Here is a 12,942-nt window from a genome sequence, read left to right on the forward strand (position 1 = left end):
GTGATGAGTGGTGTCCCTCAGGGGTCTGTATTGGGACCAGTAGTCTTTAATATCTTCATCAGTGACATAGACAGTGGGATCAAGTGCACCTTCAGCAAGTTTGCAGATGACACCAGGCAGAGTGGTGCAGCTGAGATGCCTGAGGGACAGGATGCCATCTAGAGGGACCTGGACAAGCTGTGGGAATGGGCCCCTGTGAACTTCATGAGTTCAACAAGGCCAAGTGCAGGGTCCTGCACGTGGGCCGGGGCAGTCGCTGGTATCAGTATAGGCTGAGGGATGAAGGGATTGAGAGCAGCCCTGCCGAGAAATACTTGTGGGTACTGGTGGATGAAAAGCTGGAGGTGATTCTGCCCCTCTACTCTAGTGAGACCCCACCTGGAGTCCTGTGTCCAGCTCTGGAGCTGTCAGTACAGGAAAGACATGGACCTGTTGGAGCAGGTCTGGAGGAGGGCCACAAAAATGATCAGAGGGATTGAAGACCCCTCCTATGAGGACAGGCTGAGAGAGTTGGGGTGGTTCATCTGGGAGAAGACAAGGCTCCAGGGAGACCTTGCTGCAGTCTTTCAGCGCTTCAAGGGGCCTTAGAAGAAAGATGAGGACGGACTTTTTAGCAGGGCCTGTTGTGATAGGACAAGGGGAAATAGTTTTAAACTAAAAGAGGGTAGATTTAGACTAGATCTAAGGAAGAAATTCTTCACAATGAGGGTGGTGAAACACTGGAAGAGGTTGCCCAGAGAGGTGGTAGATGCCCCATCCCTGGAAACATTCCAGGTCAGGTTGGACAGGGCTCTGAGCAACCTGATCTAGTGGAAGGTGTCCCTGCTCATTGCAGGGGAGTTGGACTAGATGACCTTTAAAGGTCCCTTCCAACCCAAACCGTTCTATGGTTCTATAATACATTTGAGAACATGGTATGCAAGATTTGCAATAGTCTCATCATATAATGTTTCTAGTTACTGTGTCTGGAATGTATTTATGATGATACTGAGATACATAAGAAAATTCTGATCATTCAGGACATGGAAATTAGTCATGTTAAACAGCTTGGTACTTGGCATCAATTTTTTTTAATGTTGCAATTTTCTGTGTATTCTGAGACACTACTTGGGTTGGTTTTGTAAAGTTGGGATTAAAAGTAAATCCACAAAAATGCATCTTCAGAATTAAAAGAAACTGATTTATCTATAAGTATCCTTCATCTGCATTTACACGCTCGAAATGAATAAACATCACTGTTTATTCAAAAGTTCTAGCACCCTTTTTGCTTCATTTTTTTCTCAAGTTGCATTTCAATTTTAGACTTAGACAGGACTAGTTTTCAATCTGTGGTATTAGTACAATCCTGTGATACAAAATGCAACATGGCATTTTGCTAGTACTTAAATTTATGTGAGTATATCTATTGGTTCTAAACCAGAACAAAGTTTTGCAGTATTTCTGCATGCTTTAGAGTGAGAGCTCAAAAAGTGTGTGGGAGATACGCCACTCTTCAGACTGTAATCTGTATTTATCCTGTTTCTTAAAGCTGGCATGGTTTGTGTTTCTTTCCTTTTTAATATTATGGCATTTGCCTCTAGAACTTGTGAGCGAAGTCTAATACTGCTGTTCATTTTTTTTTGTTTGTTTTTTTCCCCTCTAGGGTTTGAAATCTAGGAAAATGGCAGACATAGACAAGTAAGTAAAATCTGTGGGTTACTGAGGCTCTGACTGTGTCCTATGCTGTACTTCGGGTGGCTGTGATATCTGGATACTTGATAGATAGAGTCTAGGTGGTGACCTTGGCACTGTGGCAAGATAAGAGGTTTATAGCATGTGGGGAAAAAAAGCTTGAGTTGCTCCTGCCAAATGGGTTTGAGATCTCAATTGTGAGTAAATCTAAAACTTTAGTTGGAATCTTCAAAATTCTGGAAAGCTGCTAGTTCTTTAAACTGTTCTGAGATTGCGCAGTGTGAAACTTGAATCTATGAAGACAAATCTGGCTTTTCTTGGCTATTAAGACTTCTAGTTTGTCATTGATCAAAATTGATGCAACAGTTTGCTTCTACTCACATGATCTCTAACTTGAGCTCTTTAAGCTTATTACAGCATTTTATAAAACTAACTTCTTGATCCTGTTATTAAATATTCCTAATAGCAAAGAACAGTCTGAACTTGATCAACAAGATATGGAAGATGTTGAAGAAGTAGAAGAAGAAGAAACTGGTGAAGATGCCAACAGCAAAGGTAATGTTGAAAACGAGGGTTTTTGAGCAGTTGAATATGTGCTTTCTAATTGTGCTAAAAGGATTTTACTGCTTAAAATAATGGGAAATAGTAAAACATAGCTACTGATGTACAACTGTATTTAAATTATGAAGCAAGGACTTTTTTATGTGTGTGATTTTTATTAGTTGTCTGCAGTCACTCATTTTTAGTCATCGTCAGTACCAGTTCAGGCAGCGCTGGCCACCTGTAAGGATGTATAATTGGGGAAGAAAGGATTATTGTGGGTATGTGACTAGATTCTTTTAAAACTAACAGCAGTTAAAAGCTTTTAAAATGTGAAGCTTTGGGTAGAAAAAAATCAGGTCCATATATGTGTGTGTGTCTCTTTTGATAGTAATTTGCTGCTGAGTTGTTTGATTGTGAGCAGAACAAAAATCATGCTTAGTGTTACAACTCTTAAAATGAATAAATCCTTCTATCTTTTCCCTCAAAAACCCAAACCCTGAACATATATCAGAATACTTATTTTGTCTGTACTGAACAGTCTTATTCATGCTTTGTAGTTAAAGATTGGGGGCAAAAATAGAATCTGAAGAGCAAGTAGCTAAAATAAATAACTAATAATCTCTGCACCAAAATTATTTGGACTGCTGATAGTGCCACATAATGTGATTGCTTGAGCAGAATAATTACACTAAAGAAAAGTAGGATAATTTTGCTCAAGTTAGAGGCTTTGCTATATCTATTGAAAGAAGTGTTTTCAAAACTGGATTGCAAAATTTTGGAACACACTGGTCAGCTGAAGAACAGCTTATAATAATTAAATGGTAAGTATTCCAGTGTCCCAAAGGAACCTAGAGCTGAGTAATATGTATTCTTAGTGATTAATCCCAGCTATTGTAGGTGAGGATCTGAGAGGAAATTGTACTATAGGAATCTTGGAGGAAAATTGGATTTTAGAAATCAGAAACATGTTTCAGTAGTAGGGAAACTTGACACAGTGTTAAGCAGTTCTTTTGCATCTGTAATTCTTTCTTGTCTAGTTTTCAAGTTTCATGCACAATTTTTCCTTACATTTTACTGATTCACTTTTTTAAATCTAGGTAATTTCATATTTAAATATGTCAAAGGTCCTTCTGTGAACACTAAATAAAGCACTCACGCTTTCAGGAAAAACCTCTCTGAAGAAATAGTGTTCATAGATCCAAGAACTTGCAAAATAGAATATGTGGTCGGATTTCAGTTTGAGAGGATGTGACTGTTGGCACTGGCATACCATGTGTATGATTTGTATGTTGATTTGGTATTAAAGAATAACTGGCAACATACTCAAATGGCACATTTGGGCAGGTTTTTGAGTGTCTAGGAAAGACTCATGAATATAAGACCAGAGAAGACTAGATACACTGATAAGGAGTAGCGTTAACTAATGTGAGGTAGTACCTTTAAGAAGTAATTACAACTTCTACTGCTAAAATAAGAACTGATTGCAATCATTATGGAGAAACAAGACTGCTTTTTTGTATGTCGCTTGAAATATAACTTTTCAGCATGTAATTTCAGTGCTATGATATACAAGTGGAAGAGAATATTCATATGCGGTTACTGTACTGAAGGGCATAGAAATGGAAAATGGTATGCTATTGCCAAAAGCTTTGTGCATCAGGTAGGATTCAAAAGCTTCACTCTAATTTGAAGGTGTCAGAAGAATGCTATATAAATCTAGTATCTTATAAGGAATGCAAAGTAGTCATTTGCCTATCTGTAGATGTTGACAATAGGGGGAAGAAGGCAAAACAGCATGATAGAAACTGATCATAAATTCTTCTTTAAAAGCATGAAGTTGTGAAATTAATTTCTGCGTGTTTAGGCACAGCTTTTGAGCAGAAGTAAAAGGGCTGATGTTAATATGGTTAATGAGAACACTTAGGCTAGGAATTTGTGTCTTTTTTTAAAGTGTACTTCTACCTTGTAGTTTGAAACAGGTTTCCCATTTGGACAAAGTTCTTTGTGAAGATTATAGACTTCAAGCACCTAGTAGTGGTATTCTGTAGTCAGTAATGTGTCAGGCTATTCTAATTAATAATTTATTCTTCTGCAGGGAAAATTAGATAAACATAGACTTGTAAAGCAGTTTTAAATTCAAGTTTGAAACTGTCATATTCCTTTCCAGTTACCTAAAATGGAATGAAAATCTGAATTCCAGTTTTTATTCCCTTCTTAAAGTAAAAGCACAGATTCTTGTACCTTGCCTTTCCTTAATGAATTCAAAATCAGTCAAGGCAAAACTGATGCTTTTAGGGGCATCATATGAAACCTTCCCTTTTAACAAAAAAGCTCAGCTTGCTGAATAGTGGCCTTCTTAATCCAGGTGCTGCTTCCATGTTCAGAATAGGATGTATTTGATCCATGCTTCCAAAATGGAGAAGTGTTTGAAATACTTCTTTGCCTATGTTTCTTTTTACAAGTGTATATATAGTAAGCTTACTGCTCTTTTGTAGTATTTAAGTAACTTTTCTTTCAAGATTAGTCCAAAAGATGCACTTTGCACTTACATAATTTTCTTTTTTTAATTTAGCTCGGCAGTTGACTGTGCAGATGATGCAAAACCCTCAGATTCTTGCAGCCCTTCAGGAAAGACTTGATGGTCTGGTAGGAACATCTACAGGATATATAGAAAGGTACAGTAGTTGTTCAGTATGAGCAAAGGTGGTATAAATGGTTCTTTTGGTTTCTGAACAGTATTGCCTGTAGGATTAATAGCCGTAAATAACTGTGCTGCCCAGATAGCTGGAAGACTGATATAGTCTGCCCGTAGTGCATCTCAGAATTGAAGAGTTTTTATTTGGGCTTTTATGAAGAAAAGAATGCTAAAATATTTACAGTGGCTGACCCTGTCCCCTGCAGTTACAACATGGCACACTTCTTTTAAAACATACTTTCCTGCTACTTGGAATGTCTTTTGTAGCTTTGCCTTAATCGTGAAATATCAGTATTCTTAAGGATGGACAAATACGTGGAGACCCAGTATCTCTATAGTCAAGCCAGGAGCTGATAAAATTCAGAATGTTGTATCAGTACTTCATGTGGTCTCCTTAACGTATCAAAACTTCCAACAGTATTTTGCTAAAATTTTCTTTACTTGATCTGCATTAACAGATAGAATTTTCTGGCTCTCTTATGTAATTTCTGATTGTGTACAAATGTTTCACCACATCCACAGGAATTGTAAAACATCCAACCTTCCTGCTGTGATAGGGTCCTACATTGCTTTTGACTTGATCCGGGGCAACTACTGAGTAACATTGAGGGCATTGCTGCTGCTACTCCTACCCACACCACTTTACTTTTCTGTTATAGATAATAGCATGGTGGAAAAGCCCATTTAACAGCCTTCCCTAATAAATACTGGCCCAAGAAAGAGCATGGAGTCAAAGGGTACTCAGGTTCTTTCTCTTCTACATACTGTACACTACAGACTTTCTATATCCAGTATTTTTCTTCTGTTTTTCAACAGATGTTAATTAACCTCTACTAATCTTCCAGGTCCTTGATCTAAGAAGTGAACAAAAGTGGTAACATTGATTTACATGGCATTCTTCTAGTCAGCTGCTCTCTAAGATACTGTAACATTTCTTTAACAGTTCAAAGTACAGTAGTGTATTCTCTGTCACAAAAGCATTGCAACTTTGCCATTGTTACAAAATGCTTACCTAACTTGCAGTACAAAAATACCTAGAAAATGTGTGTGTCTGCACTTTCTCAACATATGTATGCTGGCTTAACCATGCTTTACAGGTGCCTCTTATATGTCTTCCCAAGTATTATTTTGAGGTTATTTATCTACAGAGTCTAGACACTGAGGTGGCACAGAAGTCATCAGGAATCTGGGATCCTAAAAGCCTGTTATGTGGACTGTTAAGGATCTAGATGCATAAGCTGGTAGGAAACTAAACAGGTTCCAGGAAAGTATCTGTCTGCTCAGGCTTAGAATCTGCTAGTTGCCTGGCAGCTATCCAATAACTTACCTCTTCACCTGTGCCTGGCCACAATAATTTTAATGAAACTTACTTTCATAGAGTAGCATTTCCCTCAGCTTGCTCACAGGAGGCTGTATTCTTGTGTAATTATAACATTTACTAGGGGCTTGTATTTAGAACAACAGGTTTTACTTGCTGCTCTTGTACTTACACAGTCCAGTTCATACTTCTTGGTCTGCTTCTCCATTTTGGATTTACTCTGTAAAAGCTGTCTATTTCGTTAAACTACCTTTTTTTAAAAGAACAGAGGTTATAAAGGTAGTGGATGTACAGGTTGTGAAATTTGAACTAGTTGGCGTGGACTGTCACAAAATGTAGCTTTGACACATGCACAAGATTCTGGATTCTTTAAGAAAGGGGTTAAAATCTTTACTCTGACATACCAGAGTTGGATGTGCTGTGCACATATGGCACCACCTCTTAGAAATTTCACAGTTTTCACATGCAATTGCTAGGACCAGTACTCTTACTCTAAATATATATGCATGTGTCATTAAGTGGATGATTGCTGCATGACTTATCTATGCAGTTGTATTAATTTTCTTCCTTAACATTTTTTTCCTGAACAAATTGAACTTGTTACTTAAGTTGCTGTTAGTTCTGATACTGTACTTGAAGATTACAGCAAGTCATTAACTTGACTAACTTCTGCAAGAATGTCAGAGTAACAAGAATGTTATCAACCCTTTATGAACATGATTAAATTTAAGCTTTTTTGGTAGTTCATGTAACAGATATACTTTTGCCTAAATTGGAAGGTTAAGGGAAATCTTGATTTCTTGGTGGTCTGTATATTATCTTAGTAAGAAGAAGTAGTATATTTGTGTTGAGCATCAGGGAGAAGGGTTCTGCATTTTAAGGTGGACAAAGATGTTGAAACATGTGCTTGTCCTACCTAATAGAGGTAAGATAGCTTTAATTAATGCGAATTTTCAGTGTTTAACTAAGCTAACATATTCTTGGTTACTTCCTCTAACCTGAAACTGGTCCTAACAAATAAAAGTAGTTGTTTACTACTGTGTTCTAAATGTGGCCCAACTGCTTAAATAAAATAAATATGGGAAGTTAACATGGTAATCTTCTGTAGCCATATGCTGGGGTTTGGCTCGCCTCACAGGCAGTGGGGTTATCAGCAATCTACCCATAAATCTCACCAGTAGCATTGGTGTAATAACTTTCTGTCCTGACAGTAAATCTATGTTAGTGTACTGTACTAAAGTGAAACTAGTATTAAAGAGTTGTAGCTGACAAGTATTTATAGTGAGGATTGCATTAATTGCTTTCCTTTTATACATGGGTAATGCAGTGGCTTGTTTAGCAAAACTGTTCTAGCTCATTTTGGGAGTGAAAGTTAATATGTTAGAAGACAGTAGTACCAGCTGCTTTCCTTAGTGAAACAAAAATGTGAATTTTGAAGAGTGTCTTCCTTAGTGAAGTAATAATTGAACAGTCTTGGACTTTCTTTCATAAAACCAAACCAGTTAGTGATTAGACTTTTCTTATTTCTGCTCAGTTGTATGAATTTACTATGCTGCTTATTGATAATGTAAAACTTGTTTTTAGTGTGAAGTTTTATTGCACAAGTTTGTCTCATGATTGATCCAGGTGTTTGGAATACTCTGGTTCTAATCCAGGTTAAGCCTCAGTTTAAGAGCCTGTGCTAACAGAGTCAATCCGCGTGGTACAGTGGGTCATAGTTTTTGATTTGTTCAGATTTCTAAAGCTTAAAGTAGAGTGCAAAATCTGTTTTGATGCGAGTTGGTTAAGGGAGGAGTGGCTAAGGAGGGGTCAACGCGTGCTTAGCATTGCAGTGTTAGTAACAGTTCTGTCACTGAATTTTTCAGCTTGCCTAAAGTTGTTAAAAGACGTGTGAATGCTCTCAAGAACCTTCAAGTTCAGTGTGCACAGATAGAAGCAAAGTTCTATGAGGAAGTTCATGAGCTGGAAAGAAAATATGCTGCTCTCTATCAGCCCTTATTTGACAAGGTATTTTAATGCTAATCTGATTTGTACTTAAAAGCTTTAGCTAAAACACAAGAGAATATAAATTGAAAGCTTATGCATGTTCTGAATTATTTTGGTCTCATATGTGCCCATTCAATTCAATTGACACCATTTTACTGTCCCTGTGAATATCAACTAAGATTAAGGGGAAGAAAAGTTCAGTCTGTTCCATGGTTACCTAAATCACTTCAATATAGCAGGCCTCAAATTGTTAATTGAGCAGATGTTAGATGATATGGTAACCTCTGGTGCCTGTGGAACTTTGGTGCTTATTTTAGTGTGATGAAAAGCTCTTAATTGCTGAGTCGTCTTCTAGGGCGAGAAGAAAAGTTTTCATAAATAGTTAGTGTGTTACTAATTGTGTAACTTTAGGATTAGAAATTTATTAGTTAGGGCATTGCTGGTTGCAATGACTAGGAAATGTGAAAATATTCTTGGTTTAATTTTCCAGCGAAGTGAAATCATCAATGCAATTTATGAACCTACAGAGGAAGAATGTGAATGGAAAGCAGATGTCGAAGAGGAAATTTCAGTGAGTATCATAATTGGTTCTCATCAATATCTCAAGCTTTAGCATGAAACAAGATTCGATACAGTAACTAAAGTTAAAAAAAAAGAAAAAAGTGGGTGCATAATGATTGCTTGCTTATAATGATAATTCATAATGATTGCTTAAAGTGTGCACATGAAACTTAATCTGTACTGGTATCAAACATAAAACGAACCTTGTGGGGACTCTTTTTTAAAATTAAGAAAAACTAACATTTTTATTCTATCAAGGGGGAAATGAAAGAGAAAGCCAAACTTGAAGAGGAAAAAAAGGATGAAGAAAAAGAAGACCCTAAAGGAATTCCTGAGTTTTGGCTGACAGTATTCAAGAACGTGGACTTGCTCAGTGACATGGTTCAGGTAGGAGGCGGTCCAGGCTTGTTTGAAGTTGCGTTAGTACTTAATCCAAGTGTCTTTCTTAAAAAAGGAAGGGAAACAGTACATTACTTGATGTGTCTGTTGGAGAATGAAAATGGAACAAGAACTTGGATGTCATCTCTGGTACATTAGTCAACTGACAGCACAGACCAGTCTGAAATACCTTCTTACTGTGTTATTTGTTAAACTTATTTTACCTTACTAATACACTTCCTGTATTTATAGGAGTGTATGTATGAGATGTGTATTGGATATTGCTAAAAACTACCTGGTGTTAGCCTGGATTTAGGTTGCGTGCTGCAGTGGAAACTATGGCCGTTGTTGCCATCTGCTGGTCACGTTCATGAAAATGTTTCAGTGTTGTAACAAGGTTCTTGTCCAATGTGAAACTTATTTTAATAAGTATGGCTTTTTATCTCTGGGGGGGTCTTAAATCTGTGTACAATTTAATGTTATGAAAATTGAATACACTCTGTTTTCTTACAGGAACATGATGAACCTATCCTGAAACACTTAAAAGATATAAAAGTGAAGTTTTCAGAAGTTGGACAGCCTATGGTTAGTTTAACCTAGTAAACAAGATTATTTTTGTGTTATCTTAAGACTTAACTTGTATATTAGTAGCATGGTCTGTGATAGCCAATTGTCTTATGGCAATCATGAGAAATATACAGCTGCTGCTTGTCTTCTGAAAAACAGTACAAGGACTAGTACTAGTCTTGCAGTACCAGATGAATAAATTTATTCTTAATTTAACCTTCATATTCTGATGAGTTAATAACTTGGCCTTAATGTCTGATGACTAAATTTCACCTTTAAATTTGGATACCTTCAGGTACTTTTTGTTGAACTGTTATAATTGGTTATAATTTCCTTGCCAGCAATTGGATAGATTGCTAAGTTTTGACATGTTAAACTTAGAAGTTCTCTCTATATGTTAGCATCAGGAAAGCTGTACACTGGGAGATCTTGTGTCATTACTGCAAGCAGTATATTAACTAATAAGCACAAGATCAACATGGTAAATGAAAACATTTGCATATTTATTTTACAACTTGGGCAGCAAATTCTAGAATAAGTTACATGTGTGCACCATTTCAGTATTGGAGGAGATGAATATATTCTGTTGCATGTGTATTTTTCGTTGGGTTTTAGGTATTTAGAAGTTAAAGGTATGTGTTGCTAAATTCCTAAAGTTGTCACTCTGCAATTCTTTTTAAGAGTTTCACATTAGAATTTCATTTTGAACCAAATGACTACTTCACAAATGAAGTATTGACAAAGACGTATAGAATGAGGTCAGAGCCAGATGATTCTGATCCCTTCTCTTTTGATGGACCAGAAATCATGGGTTGTACAGGGTAAGTGCTAATAAATAACTTTAAGACAATGTAACAGTTTCTTCCTTAGCATTAGGCAACTGTAGGCTTACAGCATCTTGGGAAGGTGCTGGAAAAGATACTGCTATCTAATAACTTGTAAACAGCTGGGTTTGACTTGAGGTTTTTTAGTGCTTTTCAGTAATTTCAATACCATATATAAAACTACATGTTTTAAATGATGCAACTTAATATATAAGATATTACATATGCATATACATAAATGTAATCAGTATTTATCTAGAAATACTGTTCTGCAATCACTAAAGTTTAATTGAAAGGTGGATGGTGTTATCTTTTTGCAGGTAGCTTTTTGTAGCTTTTTAAAAAATTTGTTTGATCACTTCTTTAATCTTCTTGTATTTCTGACATGCATTCTGTTCATGTCCCTTTTCTTGCGACCAGAAGGACGAGAGAAACCTGACTTGTACATTACAGCCTGTTCAGTTGCTTTCATCTTAATGTCTCTTTGATGATCTGACTGCTCTTCTGAGTGATAAGTAATTTAGAGCCTATCACTGCAGTCAGGCTTGGTTTTACCCATATGTTACTCTGCAGTTACTGATACTGACTTTTATTTACCGCTTCATTTCCCAGTTACTTCTTGCAACATATTTCTTCAACTGCTCTGTAAGATTTAGTCTTAAGTGCTTGAGTAGCTTTGATAAAACTGTTTTGTCTTCCTCTGGACTGTTTTTGAAAAGCATAAATCCTGGCAAAGGTCGCTGTAAGATGACACTCGGCTTCTGTAAAAATTATTTATTCCTAGTCTTTGTTTTGAGTTTTAAGGAAGACAGCCTCTTCTTATCCCAGAACAACTTATCCCCTTCTTTTGAGTCTTTAAAGGAAACTTCTGCAAATGCAGGCAGTCTTATTGATGTGACTTTTCATTTACATGTCCACAGAATTTTTTATGTGAGACAAGCCTGTGAGCCTGATTTTGTAAGCAGGATAGAGTTAAAGAAAACACCAACAAAACCCAAACAAAAGGTGGCAAAACTCCCACAACCAACCAACTAAAAAACAACGAAAAACCACACATCTGCCTGATGCATTATTTTAAGGACTTTTTTTACAGTGATTGGTTTGGTAAACCTTGGCATATTACTAACATGACTAAATATTACATTACTTTATAAATGGATGGGTAGCTCTAAAAATGGTGTGATGCCATTCTTTGATAGGAAACTAGGCAGAATGTGGTAGCTCATGAAAATTAGCATTTCAGAGATTGAGCAGGGAAGGAAGAACTTTTGGGTGAAAACACTTCAATCCTAAAATGAACCTGTTACTCTTGTTCTCAACATACAGACTAATGAAAAGATAGCACTGAATAAATAATACCTTAATATTTCATATTTACTGTATCTCTTGCAGTTGTGATAGACTCAGTAGGTACCTGTAACAAGTAGAATGATATTAAGCTGCAGCTGTTTTGTTTTTTTCTTTTTCTTTCCTCATCAGTTGCCAAATAGACTGGAAAAAAGGAAAGAATGTTACTCTGAAAACCATTAAGAAGAAGCAGAAACATAAGGGTCGCGGAACAGTTAGAACAGTGACAAAAACTGTTTCCAATGACTCTTTCTTCAACTTCTTTAGTCCTCCTGAAGGTAAACTGAATATTACTTTATCTGCATTAACTTTAAAAGTAGTATGTACTTTACTCACTTGTTTCTTCTTTTTTTTCCCAAGACCTGGTAAGTTGGCTTACTTAAAATAAGAGGGTGGAGGGGAAACACCAGTAGAAGAATTCATGCCTTTATATACAAAGCATTTGTTGAAATTTTTTGGGAATTTGTTAAACAGCGTCAGCTTTAACTGTTTCTGTATTTAACTGAGAATACTTGTGATGAATAATATGTATTTGAGTTTTCTTTATTAGAAGGAGAATTTTTTGAGTTGAATGGTAGAGTTCAGTTTAGTAGACTTTAACAGCTTATTCCTCCTGAAAGCTACCTTGTGAATTGTTACAGTTGTACAAACGTAGTGATCTTTGTTAGTAGCTTTTGGCCTAATGGGTGGTGTAAGTCTCTCCCTTCAGGCATTGTTTGGATGATCTTCTGTAATGGCTGCATGTATCTGGTTTGTAGTTTATTCTGTTAAAAATTCCAAGTTATTAACTCTTGGAGAAGGTAATAACACAAGAATAGAAAACTGCAAGAGCCCACTCCTCTGTGTGCTCACTAGTACAAAACTGGCAATAAGCCATCTTTTTGTAAGGAGGAACACTACCGAAAGCACTTAAGTGCTGAATACATCACGAAGCTTCAGTGAGAAAGCTGATTAAAGCCTCCAGAAGCATGCTGTTAGAACTCCAGTTGGCGCAGACACAAAAAGCTGTATGGTCATAATGTTAAAAAAAAAAAAAAAAAAAACAAGCTTTT

At 36.5% G+C, this 12,942-nt stretch overlaps 1 protein-coding gene across 2 annotated transcripts in view; it reads left to right on the forward strand.

Moving 5' to 3' along the window:
• The first annotated feature begins 1,646 nt into the window (after positions 1 to 1,646).
• Positions 1,647 to 12,942, forward strand: part of NAP1L1 (nucleosome assembly protein 1-like 1) — a 15,777-nt gene continuing 4,481 nt past the window's right edge. The window contains exons 1-10 of one of the 2 annotated variants that reach the window (XM_010290023.1): positions 1,647 to 1,677; positions 2,138 to 2,226; positions 4,787 to 4,889; positions 8,093 to 8,234; positions 8,704 to 8,784; positions 9,033 to 9,161; positions 9,666 to 9,737; positions 10,401 to 10,540; positions 12,023 to 12,168; positions 12,244 to 12,263. In XM_010290023.1, the coding sequence (XP_010288325.1) occupies positions 1,661 to 1,677; positions 2,138 to 2,226; positions 4,787 to 4,889; positions 8,093 to 8,234; positions 8,704 to 8,784; positions 9,033 to 9,161; positions 9,666 to 9,737; positions 10,401 to 10,540; positions 12,023 to 12,168; positions 12,244 to 12,263 (939 nt within the window). In that variant the 5' untranslated portion in view covers positions 1,647 to 1,660. Of the gene's footprint in view, positions 1,678 to 2,137; positions 2,227 to 4,786; positions 4,890 to 8,092; positions 8,235 to 8,703; positions 8,785 to 9,032; positions 9,162 to 9,665; positions 9,738 to 10,400; positions 10,541 to 12,022; positions 12,207 to 12,243; positions 12,264 to 12,942 lie in introns of both variants that reach the window. The other variant, XM_010290022.1, reaches the window with a different exon arrangement.

This window comes from Phaethon lepturus, unplaced genomic scaffold (assembly GCF_000687285.1).
Source record: "Phaethon lepturus isolate BGI_N335 unplaced genomic scaffold, ASM68728v1 scaffold21726, whole genome shotgun sequence".
NCBI classification, from domain to species: Eukaryota; Metazoa; Chordata; class Aves; order Phaethontiformes; family Phaethontidae; genus Phaethon; species Phaethon lepturus.